The 24,132-nt window shown below is 41.7% G+C and overlaps 1 protein-coding gene across 1 annotated transcript in view; it reads left to right on the top strand.

Moving 5' to 3' along the window:
• The window catches only part of ZPR1 (ZPR1 zinc finger), a gene marked incomplete in the record, with an annotated part of 429,568 nt that overhangs the window by 302,084 nt on the left and 103,352 nt on the right, over positions 1–24,132 (top strand). The window contains 2 exon segments of the mRNA XM_044081157.1: positions 8,264–8,334; positions 10,936–11,025. Of these exon segments, the coding sequence (XP_043937092.1) occupies positions 8,264–8,334; positions 10,936–11,025 (161 nt within the window).

Raw genomic sequence — 24,132 nt, 5'->3', positions numbered from 1 at the left:
TTCTATGCCCCCTCCTGATAAGAGGCCTAGGGTGGAGCCAGAGTTGGAAGGTTTTGAACAGGCTTCGGATGGTTCAGAGTCTTCGGCTGAAGACTTGCAGGAGTACGCTCCTTATTCTGATTCTGATGCAGAAGATTCCACTCCTTCTGCTTCTCCTCCAGAGGATTTTTCTTTTTCAGAGACACTTCATTCTGTGAGGGAACATTTTAAGTGGGAAGGTCAGGACTTCTCTGATTCACGGAAAAGGATTAGGGAATTTTTGTTTTACCTCAACATAGGCCCTTAGCTATACCCCCTGTTCTGGATGTTGTGCAAGATGTATTTTCAGAGGCTTCACTTAATCCTGATTCTCTGCCCCCTGCGCCTGTTAAACCGGATAGGTATTACAGGGTGCCTGAGGCTCATAAATATCTCTATAAGAGTCCTAGGGCGGACCCAGAAACTGTTAGTCAGGGACCTAAGGGTGTCAAGGCCTCTGTTGTTAAGAATCCGGTTCCTCTAGATAGAGGCCAGAGCTTTGGATAGATGGGGAAAGAAGGTCTATACATCTTCTACCTTAGCTATGAGGGCTTTGAATTGCCAGTTTCATATGTTGAAATATCAAAATTTTCTTCTTTCTTAATTGAAATCTAAGGTGGATGCTCTGGCAGAAGGCATTGACTGTAAAGAATTACAAGATTTGGTGCATGTCTCTGAACAGGTGGGTAAGCATTCTTTGCAGTGTGGTTTTGATGCTTTGCAGGCCTCTTCTAGGGTGGCTGCCACTGGTTCAGTTCTTCGCAGGCACGCCTGGCTTAAGGATCAGAATTTATCTGACCATGTTAAGACAAGGATTTTGGATGCTCCTTTGCAGTCTGAAGTGTTGTTTGGTCCACCTGTGGAGTCAGTCTTGAAGAAATTGGAAGACAAGGCTAAGTCTATGCAGACTGTTAAAGATTTTTTGCAAGTTCAGCCTCCAAAGTTTAGTAGAAATTGGCCTGCTAAGGGGTGGACGTATCCTTCTTCTGATTCTCAGTCTAGGAGTAGATCTGGACGTGGTAGGGGCAGAGCTCAGAGTTCCTTCAGACCTAGAACATGGAGTTCACCTGCACAGTCTTCGAGTGAGGGCAGGGGCCAGTCCTTTCGTAAACAGGCCCAATGACCTACTTTTTCAGCTGCCAGAGCCTTCATGCCTGGCAGCACCTTTGGGAGGACGGTTGGCACTCTTCAAAGAAAATTGGATTTTAATTACCCAAGACAAATGGGTATTGGATATCATACACCAAGGTTACAAGTTTTATTTCCATACCTTACCTCCTTTCAAAGGCATGCCAGACGTTCCTCCTCAGCAAAGACTAGAGGCTCACAAACAGATTTCTCTACTACTTCAAATAGGAGCTATACAACCGGTCCCTCTGCCAGAAGTGGGCCTAGGATTTTATTCTCGCCTGTTTCTAGTACCAAAGAAAGGGAACACGTGGAGACCAATTTTGGATTTATCTATCCTCACCACATATCTGGACATTCCCAAGTTCAAAATCTTGACGTTACAACAGCTTTTACCTCTACTGGGCAAAGATCACTGAATGGTGACTCTGGATCTCAAGGAGGCTTACCTTCATGTTCCTATCAGGCCCTGTTGCAGGAAGTATCTGCGTTTTCGGGCTGGGACTTTTCATTATCAGTTCTCTGCATTGCCCTTTGGCTTATCTACTGCGCCCAGAGTGTTCACAAAGGTTCTGGCTCCAGTGGTAGCTTTCTTCAGGCTACGAGGAATACAAATCTATCCTTATTTGGACGATTGCCTGATTCTGGCTCAAGGAAAGGACGAACTTCTTCATCATTTACAGTATGTGATGGCAGTGTTAAGATGCCTAGGGTATTCTGTGAACGAAATAAAGTCCAGTCTAGTACCCTCTCAGGACATGTGCTTTCTGGGTGTGAGACTGAATACAGCATCCCAGATGGCCTTTTTGACCCCGGACAAACAAAAGAATCTTTCTCTTTACTTCCACCAATTGTCTCGTCAGTCCAGGCTGACTGCAAGGACAGTCCTTCAAGCCTTGGGGTTCATGGCATCTTGTATTCTGGTACTTCCCAATGCCAAACTGCATATGAGGAAGCTACAATGGTATCTCAAAATGTATGGACGCAACACTGCCAAGATTTGGACACTGTCATTCAGATAATACCTTGCATTCAAAAGGAATTTTTGTGGTGGGCTCAGGAATGTCACCTAAACAAGGGACTCTCTGTGACCCGACCAGAGGCGAGTCAGATTCTAACGACAGATGCCTCAGACAAAGCTTGGGGAGCTCATCTAAATGGAAAATGGGTACAAGACACGTGGCCTGCCAGACTTCAACATTTACATATCAACTTGAAGGAGATGTTAGCAGTCCAATTTGCATTGATAGCTTTCAAGGATTTACTTCTTCCAGGGCAGGTGTTGATTCAAACAGACAACACAACTGTCATGTGGTACATCAACAAGCAAGGGAGGACACATTCTTATCCTCTATGCAGACAAGCAATGATTTTGTGGGAGACTGCTCTCAGTTTACAGCTACATCTTCAGGCAAGGTTTCTGCCAGGAGCACAGAACTCCTTAGCAGATGTGTTGAGCAGACAAATTATGGATCCCCACGAGTGGAAATTGGATCCTCATGTATTTCAAAATTGACAGTGTTATGGGGAACTCCAGACATAGATCTGTTCGCTTCTCCACTAAATTACCAGCTGCCAAAGTTTTGCACAAAAAGGTTTCATCCCACAGCTTGGAAAGTGGATGCTGTCTCATTCAATTGGAGCAATCTTCACGTGTATGCCTTTCCACCACTGCCTCTCCTCCCAAAGGTACTCCTGAAGGTCAGACAGGACAAGCCAACCATGATTCTAATAGCTCCGGATTGGCCTCGACAGCACTGGTACCCATTACTGAAAAGTCTGGTACGGGAGCCTCCATGGCCTTTGCCTTCGATTCCACACCTGCTGTCTCAGGAGAACAGTCATTTACTCAATGTCAAACTTCACTGTCTACATCTAACAGCCTGGCATATTCTGTTTTAAACCCTGGAGGGTCTCAGCTTCCACAACAAGTTTTGAATGTTATTTTGGAGGCCAGAAGGCCTAGTACAAGGAAAGTTTACGCAGATAAATGGAGGAGATTTTTAATTTGGAGCACAGCAAGGGACTTTGATGTTTCTAAACCTAATTTAAGTGTTGCTCTTCAATACCTTACTGAGTTATTGGACAAAGGTTTGTCCTTCTCCTCTATTAAGGTTCATGCTGCAGCAATTTCGGCTCACTATGACTGTGACCCACCATTATTTTCTCATCCTTTGTTTAAGCAATTCCTTAGAGGGGCAAAGAATATAAGACCCCCACGTAGAGCTCCTACTCCTGCTTGGGATCTCAATTTCGTGTTGGAGAAACTCACTCTACAACCTTTTGAGCCTGCAGCAACTGCTGAGTTGAAATATTTATCATGGAAGACTGCTTTTTTGTTGGCCATTACCTCTAGAAGGGTTTCTGAATTACAGGCCCTTATGACGGTTGAGCCTTTCTTAATTTTCCACAAGGATAGGGTGTCTTTGCGTACTAACCCTTCTTTTATGCCTAAAGTGGTTTCTAGTGTGGCTTTAAACCAAACTATTCATTTGCCTACTTTTTATGCAAACCCCCAAAATAAAGGGGAGAAGATTTTGCACACTTTGGATATACACAGACAGTTGCGATATTATTTGAGCAGAACTAAGGGGTTCAGGCAGTCTCAGCAGTTGTTTGTTTCATTTGCTTTGGGTTCTCAGGGCAAACCTGTTTCAAAACTAACTATTTCTAAGTGGATTGGTTTTTGTATTGCTTTCTTTTATTCCCATCATGGTAAGGAGATTCCAGCTGGGATTAGGCCTCATTCCACTAGGGCTACTGCCACTTCTACAGCTTTTTAAGGGTGGCTACTAAAGATATTTTGGAGGCAGCTACTTGGAGTTCAGTGCATACTTTCTCTAAGCATTACCACCTTCCACTTTACTCTAAATCTAGGGCTGGATTTGCCACTGCAATTTTACAGGGCATTTTGGCAGCTCCTAATGCTTTTTAGTTTTGCCATCCTCCCTTACCTCTGCTTTGGGATTCTACCCATATGTAAGGACTGCAGCAATGTGAGATGAAGAACATAGTACAGTTTTGTACCTACCATAAATGTAGATGTTCGAAGATCCACATTGCTGCAGTCCAATTAACCCTCCCTCCTTCCCCTCTGTAGTTAGAGGTGGTTGTGTGGTTTGGGTTGTAAATATTGTAATTATTGTGAATATGGTTAGTGCAGGGGTGGTTGGTTGGTTTTTTGCTGTTTTTTGGCTTTGGCCTTTCCTTTTAGGGCCTTCTGACATCTGGGGCAAGAAAAGACTGAGGATATGACGTCGGTCATGCGCTTTTGTACCCTGACGTCCTGATGTCAGTTTTAAGCGCCTTGACCGACGTCAGCCTAATACTTTGGTATTCGGGCCGACCGAGGACAGCGGACTACCCATATGTAAGGACTGCAGCAATGTGGATCTTCGAACATCTACATTTATGGTAGGTACAAAACTGTACTTTTCTCACCAGGACAAAATATTACACCCCTAGAAAATCTCCTGAGCTGGGTTACTGTGTCTCTACCCCAGAAAATCAGCATTCTCGGTGACTTTAGCATCAACTGGCTTTCCTGTAATAACAGTCTCCCAGACATTCACCTTAATCTCCATGGGTTCATTCAACCCATTCAATCCCCTACCCGAATCAAAAAAAACCCAAACAATCATACCTTACTTGACTGGATCCTAGTCAACAAAGCCCCTCACTCTTACCTAGCAGGCCGCTTACTTGACAGTCTTTGAGACCATTCCCCCACTTTCTAATTCGGCACCACACAGTCTGAAGCCCATTATCCACAGGCAAATACGGGACAAGTCCAACTTCAACCCTAACTCCTTCATCTCCTCCCTACAAAATATTAACTGGTCACCACTAAAATACCTCAACCTAGATGAGGCTGTCCACTTCTTCAACAGCACCTTCCTCTCCAAACTAAACACCCATGCTCATGTAAGAAATGCCAGTCAGATCCAGGCATGCCCCATGGTTACAAGAGACCACCAGAACCCTAATGAAATCCGGAGATGAAGCCTGGGAGCACTGGCGACTAACAAAAAATAGCTCAGATAGGCAATCATTCCTTGAACTGCGCAGTAAAGCCAAAAAGCATATAAAATTAGACAAATCCCTCTACTATAAATCCACCCTAAACTCTACCAACCACAACCCTAAGCAATTCTGGTCCACTATTAACACTATCCTCCACCCAGGGAAGGTTAATACCCCCCAGCCGTCTACTCCCTTCTCCTCCAGCAATATTGTTGAATCCTTCAACAAACACTTCACTGAAACTATAACCTCTGTAAACAAACAACACTTCCCTACAACAGTCCCCCTAACTCCTAACCCTAAATCCCCCACTCCTCTTTTCTTCACCTCAGTACCTACCTCCAAAATAAAAAGACTATTGTCAAAACTTAAACCCACCAAACTTGCAGCTGACAACCTCCCCTCTGAATACTTGAAAATTGCAGCTGATACACTAGCCTACCCAATTTCAATTCTAATCAACCATTCCATAACAGAAGGCTATGTCCCCTTGATATGGAAAATATCCCACATCATTCCTCTCAGGAACCCTCTCCATTGACCTCTCCAATTACCGCCCCATTACTATCCTCTCCCCAAGATACTTGAAAAGTGTATCAACACCCAGGTCTCCAACTACCTCCTAGCTAACATTCTCCTCTCCAAAACCCAACATGGTTTCAGGCTATGTCACAGCACTACCTCCGCTCTGCTATTCCTTCACTAACGCTATACTTCATCACAAAAGCAATGGCCTTTTCTCTACTACCGTATTTCTAGATCTCTCAAAGGCCTTTGACATGGTATCTCATGAGCTACTACTCTCTACTCTCCCCAACCTCTCCTTCTCACAATCAGCCTGCAACTGGTTCTACAGCTATCTATGCAGATGCCAGCAATCCGTAATCTGGGACGGTAACATCACCTCGCCTTCCAGTTACTCTGGGAGTTCCCCAAGGGTTTATCCTTGGCCCACTGCTATTCTCACTTTTAACTAACAACCTACATACTGCCACCACACAAGCCTCTCTTATACAGTACGCAGATGACTCTACTCTCATCTGCTCTGCCCCCACTCTACTAGAACTACAACAAATCACACAGGAATCATTCTCTTCTGCATAAAGCTGACTATTCATTGCTCAGCTCCTACTCAACCCAAGTAAGACAAAACTTCTCCTGTTCCAACCTTCCAAAACACCCCCCACTTCAACATTCTTGCCAAAGACAATACCATCATCTCTCCATTAGAACACACAAAATTACTTGGTGTAGAAATAGACAAACTTAGATTTGACACCCACATATCTCTCACAATAAAAAAAGTTCACAAGAAACTTGGTGCATTATATCGAAGCCGCCAATTCCTAACCAAGGTTGCTAGAACCTCCATAGCCAATTCCCAGCTAATCTCCACCCTACTCTATGCATCCCCCCATACTTACCAACCTTAAACAGATAGACCTACACAAGCTGGATGCTTGTTGAACAAAATTTCTAAATTTGCCACTGGAACCTCCTACCGCAGCCATCATTGTATCTCCCTTAAAGAACTAAACTGGCTAGAACTCCCACTCCTCCTTCACTTTAATCAACTCACCCTCGCTCATAAACTTATTAACCACCCACTTAACATCCCTTCCTTTCAAACTCAGCAGGAGAAGCCATATTTTCATGTACCATATCTAAACTTTGGAACAATCTTCCACCTCTCTACAACTACTTTACCTTCCAGCAGCCTTTTCAAGACTGTGCTCAAATTCCACTTAAATTTGCACTGGCTTTGTCCTTGTTCTAATCCAGACTAACACCCCCACCTAGACTCTTAACCCAACTGTACTACCGCCACTACTAATTACAGTCAGAAATAGCTAGTTGTCTTTACATACTTTAACATCTTAATGACAAGAAACTATCTTAACTTGCAACATTTGCTATATGTACTGTTGATAATCACTATCTTGTTATTGTATTAAAGCCAACAACCTGTAGTGTTTACAGTTGCTGCAACTTTGTTTCTGGATTTATCATGTACATGATATGGAGCTTTTCTCCCCGGGCATCCGCTGAAAAAGGACCTGTGTCCAGTCAGAATTTCCCAGTAAACAAATGTAAATAAATAAATAAATTCTCCAGTGGCTTCTGGATTCCTGAATTCCTTCCTCCTCCTTATATAAGCCTAAGCTTTGATAATATACCAAATACCTTAGGCTACTGCAACAGTGATCTAATGATCATAGTACAGTTGTGTAAGTAAACTTACCGTAACAGTAGATGTTTTAATAGATTACTGTTGCAGTAGCGGTCTCCTCCATCCACCTCCCTTGTTCTGGGAATAGGAGTATTACTAGGTTGTGGTTGTATATAGGTTGCTTTTGTTTATTCTTCTTTCCTGACATTTTCCTTTCAGGGTTATAGGCTCTTTTCTTGAGGCAGGGAAGCACTGAAGCTTTTGATGCAGTATCTGCTGCCTTTATGTGCCTTTCCCTGAGAGACAGCAATTAAGGCATATGAAAGGAGCCCTAAAGCTTGAAAAGGCTGGCTGTTTGTCCTATCCTTAGCAGGATATAATGCAACAGACTTACTGCAACGGTGATCTATTACCAAACCCAAAAATGTATACCAGGACCACTAAATAATATACAAGAATTGTTTAATCGCAAGTAAACTTTCACAGATAACTCTGCTTCATCAGGCATGAAAAACAGATATAATCGACAATGAAAGCTAAGCTTAAATATATACATATGCCCACCCATTTAGTAAAAGCTGATAGATCAGTTAATTTTTTTTATACACTGTAGGGAGGCTGAAGTTGTACAACAATCTTGCTTTGTGATTTTAATATCCTCACACTTGTATTGCACTTCCATTAAATTTTATTCTTCTACATAATTTTCTATAGTTTGGGTAAGCTGCCAGCAGCATGCAGTATTTTTTAAATAAACCATTTTAAGTTTCTAACTGAAGCAATTTTTTTAATTGAACTGCTAGTAAACTGCTCAACATAATTTGGCACATTTGTACCGATGCTAGAAATCTTGTAAAATGTAGCTGTTGTTAGGATTAAGGATAGACTTGATGCACTGGGTGTTTCTTTAACTACCTGTATTAGAGATCCCTCACTTTAAGGAAGTCGTCATCATGGCTACAAATTGCGATGCATGTGGACACAGGACTAATGAGGTAAGATGCACAGCGTTAGTAACTGTGAATATTTTCCAGTATTATTAATACATAAAGACATCGTTTTGAAAATGCTGATATCATGAACACACCCTGTATGCCAGATATTGAGGAAGGATACGATGATTCATGTCTGACTTAAAATTCTTTCTTCCTTCTTACTCTGTCAGCCTGTGTAAATATGGAGGCAGGAAGTTGCATAAAGGTTTTGGAGACTGTACGGGGGGAAGGGGTCTACTTCTCAGTGAAATTTTTGTAAACATTTTTTTAAATATGATTTAATAAAAATATCAGTAAATATTAACACATTTTGTTGTTGTACCCATCTGTTTATATGTACATTTTATTTCATTTTCATTCACTGTAACATTGCTTTAATTGTTAAATTCCTGCCTTCCTTCACTCATCCTCCTGAACATTATTTTGCATGTGTTGTTCCCACAAATTCCATTTATGTTAATGTAATTTGCTCCTTCACTTTTCTAAAGGTACCACCTCAAGTACTTTTAATCTCCTTTACAATATTCAGTATTTCAAGCACAGCTGTTTTTTGTAGCAATTGCTTTTTTTAGCAGCCAGTAGCACTAAACTTAAGAATAGGCTTTTGCCTAGGCAAATCAGATCATATATTCCAGCTCAAAAGAACAGTTCCCTTAGGTACAACCATTTGCTTCCCCATAATTAAGGGCAAGGTAGTCTGGAAGAAGTTTTTAAAATTTGCTAATTTGTTAAATTCCCTCAAAAAATATTCCCAGTTACCTCTCTCAGCCATCGTATCTCTCTAACATTTGCTATCTGCCTGAGGAAAAATTCTTTGAAGTATAACTGAGTATGAAAATAACTGTATAAATACTTCCATGCAAAAATTGTAAACCTTCAAAACTTTGCATACTTGGGAGTCCTGTAGATGTCCTCCCATTGCTTCTTTCCATTGTTTTCCAAATGTATTCTAATCTCCTGTGAGTGTTTTAGTTATTGTTCAGTATTTTATATGCCTTTCTAATTACCGCTTTTTAGCAACAGCTTCTGTTGTAGACTGAGATGAAAACTGTACCCGAACTGATATTTCACTTAGAACTCCTCTGTCCCTCTCTTTGCTTGTTTTCTCAGTCCCTGCTAAGGCAGTCTGTAACCTGCAGTCCAAAGTTCTGCTTTAGACTCATTCCACTCAGTTGCATTTCCTTCCTAGTTGTTTTGTTCCAGTACTTTGTTTTTGATAATTTCCTCCAGTAAATTCCATCCCCCTTGACTATTTTTGTACCCCTGTTTGCAGTCATCCCTATTGATACAGTCTCCTTTCTCCATTCCTGTGTTGGCTTAGTTCTTAGAATATGTTCTGCTACTTTATGAATGTAATATTCTGCATAATTGTTTTTCTTCTAAAAGACCTGCATGCAAAATATTGCTCCTTCCTTAATAACCCCCCCCCCCCCCACCTTCTTCGACATCTTGGATTTATTAGATGTGCTAGATTTCTGGATTGTAATGGCAAATGAGCTTCATTTCACAGCATGACTGTATAGTAACTTAACTGCAGACAGAGCAGAAGTGACTTGATTGATGGATGCCTCCACACTTGCATTGCAGTGGCTCTGGTGTTGCAATTTACTATGCTGAATTGCTTCAATATAACAGTTATGTATTTAGAATATACGTCCGATTGAGAATGAGTTTGCTTAATACTAGAATAAAATTCCTTTGCTACAAATACCATAATCCTTTATTGCTGATAGTTTTATAATAACAGTAAGAGACAAAGCTTTACATGTTCCAGCAAGATGCATTTCAGTGTCTGCGTGCATGGTGTATGTGCAGTCATCTCTCATGTGCTTAAGGGTGCTAGTACTGGGATATTAAGTCAAAACTTGCACAATGACCTATTGGTGAAGTGTTTGGATTTCCTTGTGCGACACTGGCAAATCACTTGCTCCTTTAGTGGATTGACTAGATGTGGAATGGTGAACCTTCTATCGTTAAGGCTGGTATTTGAAGTAGTGTCTTGTGCATGATTCTTCTGACAATGTTGTGCAGACCCCATGCCTTGCCTGTTCTGATGCTGCCAAACCTCAATACATACGTAGCTGAAGCACAGCTATTCTTGGTGTTGAGAGTGTAACTGTACCCAGCTTGTTATGTCGTCTGTGCTGCACTGTCTGCAAACCTTTGGCGCCCATTCTGTGAGCCATAGATTTTGAAGGTGGTAGATGATGGTTTGGGGTGAGAGAGAGAGAGAGAGAGAGAGAGAGTGGCCTCCTAATAAAAGAAGACATCCAGAAGAAAAGACGCAAAAGACTTGGTGATAAATTACAAAATATTTTCAAAAGTAGTAGTTTAGTTTAGTGTGTATATGTTGTAGGTGCTGACTCTTCTGCAGCTGTTAGGTCATTTTTATATCACGATCTTTCATTTGTAACAAAGTTTTTTTTTTTCAATGTAGAGATGAAGAAAATGACCGTTTATTCAGAGAGTGACAAGAAAAGCACCGTGTATTTTGTACATGCCCACTCTCCATTTAATTATTTGGATATGTGGTTGCAATGGTTACAGTTTTCATTAAGATTTTGTTGCTTAAACAAAAGCTTTGAATTGTTCACTTTGCAGGTAAAATCTGGTGGTGCCACAGAACCTCTTGGCACTAGGATCACTCTCAGAATTACAGATCCTTCAGATATGACAAGAGATCTTCTAAAGGTTTGTGTGTGTGTTTTTTATGTAGATTATTCCTTGTCAGCAGCATGATCTCTCTGCCTTGACCTTTTTTACTGTGTTATACTTCTTATATTGCTATGTTGTTACCATACTTGCCCTTGAAAGTAAAATGCATTCTGGTGGGCCTGTTTTATTGACCCACTTTATTTTGCTGATGAAAAATCAATATAATGGCACATTTTTGTATTATAATTGGTGGGTTTTTCTTCTTCTTACTGCTTTGTACATTAGCAGTCTGAGTAAAGTCTTAACTTTCTTCACATTGCAGGTAGTGTTCATACGTGGAATATGTTTATAAGCACACTGTATTCTATGCTCAGACTGGGCATCAAAGTGCAGCTAATCTGCAGGCAATACACTGAAATTTAATATTTTTTGTTTTAATTCTGGCATCACTGACCATAGATTGTCATTTATAGAATGAAAACTTAGACTTCAACAAATGGCAAGGAAGCCATTTATCTTTGTGTGTAAGTTGTAAATTTCTTGTATTGTAAGTGATGCTGCACAAAAAGCATATGACTTTGTGCGTTTTCCTGTTGCTTGCATTTTTTTCTAGGTAGTCCCCCCCCCCCTGCTTTCTTTTCATTAAGCTTTCCATTGACAAAATGTTACCTGTTTATTTCCTGTTCAGGAAATTCTACTCAGAACTTAAGTGAGAAATGTCATAGGGGGCATTGTTTCTGTAGCCATGAGAGTGATTTGTGCTCTTGCCGGCATCTCAGCAATGAGAGCATTTTTATAGCCTAACTTCACAACTTTGGTAGTAGGATGTGCAAACTGCATCACTTTGTTGTGCCATAATTTCCTCCCCTTGTGAGTGTGTGCTTTCCCGCATTCACTGCGAAGGCTAACACAATTGATGGCTTGGTGAGTGTAGCAACCCCATGCTGCCCATCTGTGTTGCTGACCATTTTCAGAGAGCTAGTGTCAGTGTATTTGCCCAGTTTCTCCCCTCTTCCCCCCCTCCAGGATGGGAAGTGGGCCTGCCCATCTTCCCTGCCAGCATCATGTGCCCAGGTTGTATTCAGAGCTTTATCAGTCTGTGCCACCAGCTCTCTTGCTTGCAGTTTTATCTACTTTTATTTATGTGTCATTGTTCTAAGAAAGTACTTAGCTGATACCATCCTGTGGTATGCTTATGGGTTGGACAGATGCTCTAATAATCTGAATCTGGAATTAGGGCGAACATTCAAGGATGAAGGCAGAAAACACTAAAATGTACACTGGCAGCTTTTCTACTGCCGAACAAAAGACAGACATCAAACAGTTGACCCAGCCTCCTGGAATAGTAATGGTGGTAGCTGACAATGCATGAGAAACAGCTTGTTTTGTGATGAATCACTGCATATATGTGTCAACCTAATGGAAAGAAATGTCACCAGCTACAGATAGGTGATGTCTGTGTCCTACTTTTGCTTAAGAAGTTTGGTGGGCTTCCTTGAGAAGCCCTTATAGTGGAGAGTCAGTGCGGCGTGCCTTAGGATTATCGGTTGGTAGACTTGAAGGAACCCATTTTGTTGTGGCTCAGAGATACAGAGAGTAGTCCAAATATAAAGTTAATTGGGGATGTCTAAAGAGAACTGGAAATAAGCTGTGTGTGTAAATTCAGAAGTCTGGTTCACCAACATTCAAGCTCAAAAGCAAATTAATGAACACTGACTCTCTTAAACTATGGTCAAATGCCCAATTACCAACCTATTTATCCTACCTTAATTTATGTTGGTTCAAGTTCATAGGTTCATAGGTTGGTACTAGGCTATCGGCCCTAGAGCCTATACAAACCTAGCCATAACAATTCCCTGGCTACCCCCCCCCCCCCCAGCAAGGTCCATTTCTGCTTTTTAGGCTTGACGGCAGCTTTCAGCACTTTAGTCCCTCTAGCTAGATTTCACAGGAATGTGTTACAGTGGGCTGTCATAGTCCAGTGGTCAAAGAGATTTCAACTGATGAACTTTCCTATTTGCCTCACCCAGATTTCCTGAAGTCATATTCAGTGGTGGCTGAGATCTCCAATAGTTTGTCATCCTTTTGTCCTTCCTTCCCCCGAGCCCACAGTGACCGTGGATATTTCCCAGCCGGGGTGGGGCATTTCATGGGAAAGATTGTCCAGGGTATGTGGTCTCCCACAGAGTCCAGTCTTCACATCCGTGTTCAGGAGATGAAGGTAGTCCTCCAAGCTTTGCAGGCCTTTCAAAATTCTCTACATAAGGGTGTGGTTGCTGTTCAAACATGCTATATATTGGTGATTTGGAGCATTAACGGTCAGGGAGAACATTCTCTTACCCATTGTGTCAAATGCCCATGAGGGTTTAGCAGTAGACACAAGTTGAACAGACCTATTTTTCTACATTACGAGTGGTCTCTCAACCCGTCAGTGGCAGGGCAGAGCTTTAACCACTGGGGTCGAACTTGCTACGATCTGTTTGCCAACCCTTCCAACACCAAATGCATCAGTTACTTTGCCCTGATACCCCCAGGTGGGGTGGTTCCCTTGGGGATGGTGTGGTCCACATTTGGCTGCCAGATATCCCTTATTCTTATCCTCCCATTCCTCTCATACAGAAGGTTCTGCAGAAAGCAATGTAGAGCAAGTTTATGGTGATCCTTATTGCCCACTTCTGGTTAGGTGTCATTTCCCTTTCTTTGGTCTCATATGATCCACCCAGCATGGGGGCCGCGCCAGTTCCAAACCTTGTCTCTCACCCAGACATTGAAGCTCTGAAGTTAATCATGTGGTTTCTTCAGTTTCTATGATGGTCTTTCAGCTCAGGCTTTTGTCACAGCTTGTACATATTTTGACCTCCTCACACACACCTTCTATCAGAAAAGTATACAAGAGTAAGTGGAAGAGATTTTCTATTTGGTCATCCAGCAGGGACATGGATCCCTTTTCATCTCCTCTCTCTGCTGTCTTGGGTTTTCTGGCTAATCTTTTTCATGATTGAGCTTGCTATTCTATGAATTCCAGTTGGTGGCTGTTTTCAGTTTTCACATAAGAGAAAATGAAACAACGGTTGCTTCATTGAAGTTGTGTAAGTCCTTCTTAAAGAGCATTTTCCTTCTTTGGCCTCACCTCAGGGACCCTGTCCCACCTTAGACATTACTATTCTTCTTCAGGTGTTAGCTAGAACTCTTGAATCTGCAGCCATGGTGGAATTAAAATGTCTTTGTTGGAAGATGCTGTTTCTAATGGTGGTTACCTCTGCTTAAAGTACTTTAAAACTTCATGCTCTTTATTGTAGACCCCCATGTTTAGTGGTCCACAAGGACAGGGTATCTCTGAGGACCAACCCTTTTTTTCTCCCCAGGTATCCTCAGAATTTTTGCTGAACCAAGCCATCAGTCTTCCTGTTTTCTTTCCCCATTTTTCTAATGGATAGAGTGCATGCTACATCTTTTGGAAGTGCACCAACAGTTCAGATTTTATTTGCACCATAGCAAGAATATTAAGTAGATTGACCAGTTTGTTTGTATCCTTCACTTTTGCTGTGTTGGGTAAGGAAGTTTCAAGAGTTACTCTTTCAGGATGGCTATTCGAATGCATTTCCTATGTACATAATGAGAAGAGACTATCTCTGCCTGACAACTCCCAAGTCTCATTCCACTAGGTCAGTTGCTACGTCAGCTGACTTTTTTTTTCTCCAGAGTACCAGTTGATGACACTTGTGCAGCAGCTACTTGGTGTAACATCTGCACATTTGTATCTGTCTAGAAACTGGACTTGCAGCTTCACTAAATCATCCTTTGGTTCAGCCATTTTACAGAATATCCTTCCATGAGACCTCTCAAAGTTTTGAGTATCTGGAGGCTCTGTCCCATCAGTTGAAGACAGACAGAAGAGGCAACATCAGATACAAAAGTTATGTACTTGCCATAATGACAGATCCATGCTGTTTGCTTCTGTCCTCCTTCTCTTTCCTCACTCCATCCCACATCTAAATCTAATTTTATATTCTCTTGTTTCTGTATTGACCAACACTGATGTATTTGGAGCCTAGTAATGCTGTCTGTATGGTATGTATGAAAGGAGTACCTTTGTGCATCTTCAGCAAGTACTCCCTTTGTGGGAGTGTGATTGAGTTTGCCCACTTCCTATAAGGACAATCTGAGATAAATCAGTGTTAGGAAGGGAATTTATAGGTAAGGGAGTGGAGCCTCAGCCTTGGATCCAAAGTCTGGAGAGTGACCAAAGTAGGATAAATTTGGATCCGAAGACCCATCATCTGAGAATGATAACAGCAGACAACACTGATCTATCATTAAGGTAAATACATAACTTTAATTTATATTCAGTAACTTAGGCTTTGTAAATTGAGACCATAGAATTATCATCTTTTAATGAGATTTTTTTTAGTTGTTGTGTCGTTTGGCTTTTCCGGTTAGGGGTCGCCACAGCGGAACTTTGGTGCGCTAATGATTAGCAGTAGATTTTTACGTGCCGAGTTGCTAGCCCTGACGCACAACCTTCAACTAAGGTACGCCCATTCACACACGTCTCCACGCAGAAGACGCTCTAGCTGAGAATCGAACCGAACAGCGTCTTACTGTGAGGCGACAACGCTACCGCAGCACCACCACCGCAATTAGAGATTTTTTTTAGTAATGCAAAAATTTACATATTTGTTGAATGAGTGTTTGGAAGTTAAAATTATTCCAAGATAGTAGTATTCATGAGCTTCCTTGAGAACATGAGTATCCAAGATTAATGGTTTGTGAATGGAAGGTTTCACAAAGTATACAACTTTACATTTACTTAAACTAATAAGAAAACTGTTATTAAGGGCTTGTGCTGCTACTATTTTGATGTAATTATTTATGATTGTGGTTATGCCAGCTTTGATTATTTTGAATATTTTACAACTGTCGACATATTTACTTATCCAGCACTTGCTGATGGGACTGGAAGTAAAAAAAAAAAAAAAAAAAAAAAAAAAAGTTAGACTCAAATGACACACATGATGTTTTCCAGAGCTGATGCCTTGTATTAATGTGATGTCCTTCCATGTCACTGTTGCAGTATTCTTCACTAATGGGATCTCCTGCCATGGGTAGCCTGATGTCCAGGCAGTATACCAAAGCCTCAGGTTGTTTAGGAATGTCGTATGTCACACGTATGCTGACTGCATAAGGCATAAAGGTGATGTACAGACGTACATACCTCAGAAATTCTTTGCCGCCAGTCTGAGCGCAGTCTTTAATCCTTCATCTGCTGGTTACCAAACCATTTTCAGATAAATGCCACTTGGAGTTTTTCATCTTGTCTTGCCTTTTTCTTTTTGTTGTAAGGTTACATGTCATCCAGAAAGGGAAAATGTCAGTGTGGGAGACAGGTTTCCCCCATAAGGACTGTCACAAGAAGTGTTTGTTTTGCTTAGGTGTATACATCATGCCCTATTTTCAGGCATTGCCCCTAAACTCTTTGTAGTCGTGTGTCCTCCTTCTCCGTCTACCTGGATAACCAGTGTCTTATGTTGTTGGTGCAGGGTACAATGGTGGAATCGTCCTGGCTCGAGAGTCAGCCATCTGCTACGAAAACAACCAAAAAAGATAGGTCAGATTCAAGTTCTGTACCACCTCTGCTGGATATCTATCTCAAGGCTGGTGAAAGCCCGGAGGATTGCCTGGTTATTCCATTGGATTCTTCTGCCACGACTGCTTCAGAGGGTGGCATGGATCCGGCTTCTCGCATGTCCTCTCCTGATCTGCAGACCTCCATTTCAGAGATGGGAAATAGGAAAATATACCCCTGGGTTTCCACCTGTGTCCCTGCTGGACAAGGGCATTGGGTGCTGATTTGTCTAACTGTGGGCTAAACTCTTGGCTAGGCTTATAAGAGCCTCGGGGCCAATAGCCTAGGAACTTCCTATGATATCCAAGGGACTGAGGGGTGTTCCACACATTCTTGTTAGGGAGGAGATTTCCTCTTCATTGATTATCAGTGTGGGTCCGAATTTTAAGATGTTTAGGGATGTCTTAAAGAAGAAACAGAGGACAAAGTGTATTTGCCCTGCTGCTAAAGATCCTCAGCATGAATGGCAAGATTTTACACAGGGGTTGTTTTAAGCTCTCATGGCTTTGAAACACCCTCAGGAAGTCTCTGTTTCTGCCACGCTTTCCTCTATTCTTCTTAAGAGGCCTAGGGAGCAGGACTCCTTTGATAAGGACTTAGACTTTGATGAAGAGTCTTTGGCCTATTCCTCCCAGATTCCCTCTCCATTGGAATATTGTTCTGAGGAGGACGACACTTAGTCCAGACTTGCCCCTTGAGGAGAATTCTTTTTGGGATACTGTCTGTCGTTTGATGGAATTTAAGTGGGACTACACCAAGGTTTCTGATGTTCGGGTATTTTGAACTCGTCCAGATGGAGTCTCCTAAACCCTCTGCTGTTCCTCGTGTTTTTGCTGCTTTGTTGGACACATTTTCAGCATCTTCTCAAGCTCCTGATTCCCAGCCCCCTGCTCCTAAAAAAAAAAAAAAAACTGATAGGTTTTATAAGGTGCCTGATGATTGTACATTTCTTTACAGGTGTCCCTCTCTGACCCCCATGTTTGTTTCTTCTGATAAGCCTTCCAAACGTTTGCCTTCTACTAAATTGCTTTCATCTGATAAGGACAGTAGGGCCATTGAAAGATTAGGCAAAAAGGTGTGCACTGTTGCTACCCTGGCCTTTCGGGCTGTGAATTACCAGACCCATATGACCAGGTATGTTTTAGCCCTTCTCTTTCTCTCTCTCAGGCTTTTCAAATTATTTCAGACCTTTCAGTTTCTGAGGATGCTTCAGCCCTCTCTTTGTTGGGGTCCTCTTCTCAAGTGATCTGCCATTCCACTAAATGTGGTTATGATGCAGCTCTTCTAGAGCTGCTGCCTTTGGTTTTGTGCTAAGGCGTTATTCCTGGTGTCACCTTCAGCCTTTGCCTGATGATATTAAGGTTATGTTAATGGATGCTCCTCTTGGCAATAAAATCTCTCTGGTTCTGCAGATGCTGAGCTTTTTAAGTCTGTTCAGGAGAAAGGTAAGGCCATGCAAGAATTAAAACACATTTTTGTTTCCTTTGTTCCCAAATTTCAGAGGAATTATCCTTCCAACCCTGCTTTTGTCCATAGGTAATCTCGCCCTCCTCCCAAGGGTAAAAAAAGGTTCTAGAAGGCCTCCTCCTGCTAAATACACTTAGACTCCTACTACTTAGATGCCTGCTTTTCCTGACAAGCCAAGTTCTGCCCGACTTTCTTCCCTCCCTGCTAAGTCAGGTTCCCTTATCTCTTTGCCTTTCCCTGTTTGTTCACAATTAAGAATCACTCGGGATTCTTGGGTTCTGTTCATTTGTCAGGGTACTTCATAGTGTGGAAATCCCTTCTTTTTCTGAGCATTCCTCACCCTCCCTGGGAACAGCTGCCCTTTTTCCAGATGTGCTTTGTCTCAAGGCACTATCCATGCAGTTTCTGCTACTCAAAGGAGGGAAGGGGGTTTATTCCCGGATGCTTTTCTTCCCCAGGAAAGAAGGCACTTGGAGACCTATCCTGGATCTTTTCCTAGCTCAACATCTTTCTGAAGAAGTTCCTTTCTTTTGAATGTTGTCTCTCCAGATGCTGTTTCCTTGTTTTCTTCCTCAGGCTTTCCTAGTCTCTTTGGATCTCATTGATGCCCATCTTCACATCCTTATTCATCCCCATTTCATGAAATGTTTGTGTTTCTTTGTTTCTTCCTTTCAGTTCTCTGCCTTGCCCTTTGGCCTCTCTACTGCCCCAAGTGTCTTCACCAAATGGCTTGCTCCTGTGATCCCCTTCGGAACAATGAGGGGAATTTAAATCTTTCCCTACCTGGATGGCCTTCTTATTCAGGCTCTCTCTCCAGGAAACTTGATTCAGCAACTTCACTATGCTGTTTGCCTCTTGCAAACTTTACAGTCAGTTTCCAAAAATCTTTCCCGACTCCTTCTCAGGATCATGTTTTTCTCATTTGCAGGCTCCAGACCATCCCTATGCTGGCATCCCTTCCACCTCCCAAGGCTCTGACTCTAATTGCTTATTTTCAGTCTCTTCTCCCTCTGGTCTTGGTTTCACCGAGGGAGGATCAAGGGGCCACGATTACATGCATCCACTGTTCCTATACTTCTCTAGCCAGACTCCATGTGGGAAAGTGGTGGTTGCTAAAGTCAGTCTGGATTCAATATTCTCATCCTTTGGACTTTCCAGGTCCTCCTCTTCTATGCCTCAAGTTGGAGCTTCACTGGTGGATTCATCAGTTGTTTCTCAACCCAAGGCTTCCTTTTCAATCCCCTCTCATAAAATGTTTTCAGATGCCTTGGATGTGGGGTGGGGGCTTTTTTTGACCCTCTGAAGGATCAGGGCCTTTGGTCAGGTTGTTAAAGGGCAGACCACATCAATATCAAGGAGATGAGAGCACTCCTCCTTGCTCTTCAGGCCGCCTGTTCTCTGTTTCTACTAGGCTCTCTCAAGATCTTTACAGACAGTACAGAGGTGATGTGATAAATCAACAAGCAAGGAAGGACAGGGTCTTACCTCTGTCTCTATGCAGACTAGCTCTTAAGATTTGGGATCTGGTTGTCCAGTATGAGGTGACTCTTCAGGCCATTTATATTTCTTCAGAACAGAACCTTGTTGGCAGACTCTTTGAGCAGGTCCATAACACAGACTCGCAAGTAGATGTTTCACAAGGATGCATTTCTGGACACTGTCCACCAGTGAGGTACTTTTCTGGTAGATTTTTTTGCTTCACCTCTGAACAGGCAACTCTCTCTCTCTCCTGCACTGGATTCCCAAGTACCTGGCATGAAATACGGATGACCTGCCTCATGGAAGGGGATGCTTCTTTATGCCTCTCTCCCCTTCCTCTAACAGGACTATCCCAAAAACTTGTTGGTGACTTCCTTTTGTCCCAGACAGCATCAGTTTCATCTTCTGCACTTAATCAAGGGCAATCACTACAAGTCACTTCACAGGGTGGACTTATTCACACAAGACAAGGGGTCTTTCATCCATCCATCCATCCCCACTTGTCTACTTTTCAACTGACACAGTGGGTGATAGGGTTTTGATCCATTTTAGGCACCTTTTTTCTGAGGACTTGCTCCAGGTTCTAGAGAAGGCCATGAAATCCACTACCAGGAGATCTTATTTGTCTAAATAGAAGATATATTCTGTCTGGTGCCGTATTAGTAACCAGGTATCATTTTCTGTGGAGGTTTCTGTGGTCCTTTCTTATTTGTGTGAATTGCTCCATGTTGGGTTGGCTTACTCTTCAGATAAAGCTCATCTTTCAGCTATTTCTGCTGTCTGCCTTTGATCCCTCCTTTGGCCTTTAGGTTTGAGGTCAGACAATTTCTTAAAGGCATCATACATATTAAACCTCCCAGGAAAACTGTTCCTCCATCCTGGGATCTTAAGTTTGTTCTTGAGAAATTAACTCTGGCTCCTTTAGAGCTTGCAGCTGTAGCTTCCTTGCAACATTGTTCTTGGAAGGCTGTCCTCCTTTTGGCCCTTACTTCAGCTAGACGTGTGTCCGAGTTTCAGGCTGTTATGGCTGTTTTCCTTTTTTGTTTTTTCATAGTGACCGGGTATCTCTTCATACTAATCTTTCCTTAATGCCCAAGGTGGTTAATGAGTTCTCTCTTAATCTATTCATTTGCCTACTTTTCCTCTTCTCCCCAGTCTGTCATTGAGAAGGTTCTTCACATGTTGGACTTACATAGACAGCTTGGGTATTATTTGGATAAGACTAAGGCTATTCACAAGTCTGAGCGACGTTTTATTTCTTTTCATCCTAGATCTCTTGGTTTGGCTGTTTCTAAACAAACCATTTCCTGTTTACTTTCTAAGGCTATTTTTTTTATTTCATGGAAAAAGCCTTTCTGCCTCTGTATAGGCTCATTCTACCAGGGCAGTGCCTTCCTCTGGTGCTTCTTTCAAAGGCTTGGATACATAACTGTACTTCCTTCACTTATAACAGTTGATCCATTTAACTGAATATGAATTCTGTGTGGAGTCTGCATGTCCTCCCCGTGGTCAAGTCAGTGTTCGAAAGACATGCGTTGAATGGGCATGCCTTCATTGAAGGTTGGGTGTCAGGCTGGCAACTCGACACCATAAAAACCAACTGCCAATCATTAGCGGACCGGAGTTCTGCTGTGGCGACCCCTAACCGGGAAAAGCCGAAAGACTAACAACATTAATGCATTAGTTATAGCTGAAAGAGGTGAAGTATCAAAAGTTTTGACTATGTTTAAATAAAGCACACCTGCAGATAATCCAAGGTCATTGCCATTGCATAAATGTAGTAAAACTGTACTAAAGTGCAGTTTTTTAACTTTCTTTAAAAAAAAAAATGTTGGGTGAGGTCTCAATGCATAATGTTGTTTGTTTTGTAGATATTATATCAGAGATACATCTGTCAAAGTAACTACAGTCCAAGCGGTTCAACATTAATATTCAGAAAAAAGTTTTCTGTCCTGTTTATTTCCATTTTTGTATATTGGGGTAATTTTTTAATGGTTCCATGAACTGGGAACAGTTCCAGTCTTTAACAGCATACTGAAGATTTCATGAAGTATTATGCATAGTACTGTACACAGATTGGTTACAAGAATTGTTAGAATTTTATCTGGACAAGTAGAACTGTTTGGCTGCTCTGTATTTTTTTTTTTATTGCTTTTTGTGTTCATTTCTGAACATGATACATTTGGTAGGAATTTTGGTGTAAAAATTAAGTATTGATGTAATTCCAATTGTAGAACACCTTTTTTGCAAAGTACTAATTAAATTCATTGACTACACAATCTGGGTCAGTTATTAATTTCCCAGTGATCACAATTGAACTGATGTGGTATAATGTTTTAGTTGCAGAGCAAAGGTATTTGTAATACAATTTGCAATAATTTCTTCCTGTATTTTACCCTTAACTGAGTTCAATTCCAGAAATTCCATCTCAAAAGAAGTGTTACTGGAGTAATTTTCAAAGATAACTTGTGACATAAATTATGTGAATTTTGAGATTCTAGTAATTTACCCAGGCCAACTAGAAAATTCATAGTTTATTATTAATTGAAATAAAACAGGGAAATACAGATAAACCAAAAAAACACAATTCAGCAGTAAAACAAGGCAGCAGACCCACAAATAAAACAAAATGAAGCACTTTTCATTGCTGGAATAAAGCAACTTCTTCAGAAAAAATACACAGTGAAAAACAGCATTATTTAAACAGATGATAGTAATCATTTAATTAGGCACACCTCCTTCTTGCCACATATTTAAAAAGATATTACACCACTAAACTAACCAAACCTGACTATCCAAGCTAAAAAATAATTTATACATACAACATAATAAAATGCTATATTATGTTGAAATTATATAAAATGATCATTCACTGATAATATAAGTTCAGCCCTGGAGGGGCAAATGCATTCAAGCGAATTTGCCATAAAAGCTCATGTTCTTCAAGTAATAAATTCATAGGGCTGCCTCTCGTGTTAAATTGAATTTGATCTATAGCTTTGAACATAAATGTATGACCTATATTCTGGGAAACGTTAAGCCAGTGAATTGTCTAAGCTATTTGTAGAAATAGCATAGGTATGCTCGTATATCCTGTCCCGCAGTCTACGTTCGGTTTTACCGACGTAGAAAGCGGGACAGCATACACACCTTGCCAAGTACACCACAAGTCTAGAATTACAATTCAACTTAAACAAAATGTTAAACCTGTTCTCATTAACTAAAACAGTACTACCAACCCCCACAAATCTACACATCTTACAACGCCCACAAGTAGTCATCCCTGCATGTCTAGGTGTATTACGATGGCCACCACTATCCAAGAGGTTTTTAAGGTTGTAACCTCTACAATATACTGTCATAGGAAGTGGACAGGATATACGAGCATACCTATGTCAGAGAGATGAAGAAAGTAGACAGGAGTATAAGGAGATGAGGTGCATGGCAAAGAGAGAGGTGGTGAAGGCTAAGGATAAGGCATACGAAGAGTTGTATGAAAGGTTGGACACTAAGGAGGGAGAAAAGGACCTGTAACGATTGGCTAGACAGAGGGATCGAGCTAGGAAAGGTGTGCAGCAGGTAAAGGTGATAAAGGATAATGAGGGAAACATACTCACAAGCGAGGAGTGTGTGTTGAGGAGATGGAAAGAGTACTTTGAGGGGTTGATGAATGAAGAGAATGAGAGGGAGAGAATGTTGGATGATGTAGGGATAGTGAATCATGAAGTACAATGGATTAGCAAGGAGGAAGTAAGGATAGCTATGAAGAGAATGAAGAATGGAAAGGCTGTTGGCCCAGATGGACATACCTGTGGAAGCATGGAGGTGTTTAGGTGAAATGACAGTGGAGTTTTTAACCAGATTGTTTAATGAAATCTTAGCAAGTGTTTTGGTACCGATTTTTAAGAATAAGGGTGATATGCAGAGCTGTAGAAACTACAGAGGGATTAAATTGATCAGTCACAGCATGATGTTATGGGAAAGAGTAGTGGAAGCTAGGTTAAGAAGGGACGTTGATGATTAGTGATCAGCAGTATGGTTTTATGCCGGGAAAGAGCACTACAGATACGATGTTTGCTCTGAGAGTGTTGATGGAGAAGTACAGAGAATGTCAGAAGGAGTTGCATTGTATTTTTGTAGACTTAGAGAAAGCATATGACAGGGTGCCTAGAGAGGAGTTGTGGTATTGTATGAGGAAGTCAGGAGTGTCAGAGAAGTATGTAAGAGTGGTACAGGATATGTACGAGGGTAGTGTGACAGCGGTGAGGTCTGCGGTGGGAGTGATGGATGCGTTTAAGGTGGAGGTGGGGTTACATCAAGGATCAGCTCTGAACCCTTTCTTATTTGCAATGGTGATGGACAGGTTGACAGACGAGATCAGACAGGAGTCCCGTGGACTATGATGTTTGCAGATGACATTGTGATCTGTAGTGAGAGTAGGGAACAGGTGAAGGAGACCCTGGAGAGATGGAGATATGCTCTAGAGAGAAGAGGAATGAAGGTCAGCAGGACTAAGACAGAATATATGTGTGTGAATGAGAGGGAGTATGGAGGAATGGTGAGGATGCAAG

This window comes from Protopterus annectens, chromosome 8.part0 (assembly GCF_019279795.1).
Source record: "Protopterus annectens isolate FY-2018-M chromosome 8.part0, PAN1.0, whole genome shotgun sequence".
In the NCBI taxonomy this organism is placed as follows: Eukaryota; Metazoa; Chordata; order Ceratodontiformes; family Protopteridae; genus Protopterus; species Protopterus annectens.
Note: the sequence above shows the minus strand (reverse complement) of the source record. Positions and strands in the feature narration are given on the sequence as shown.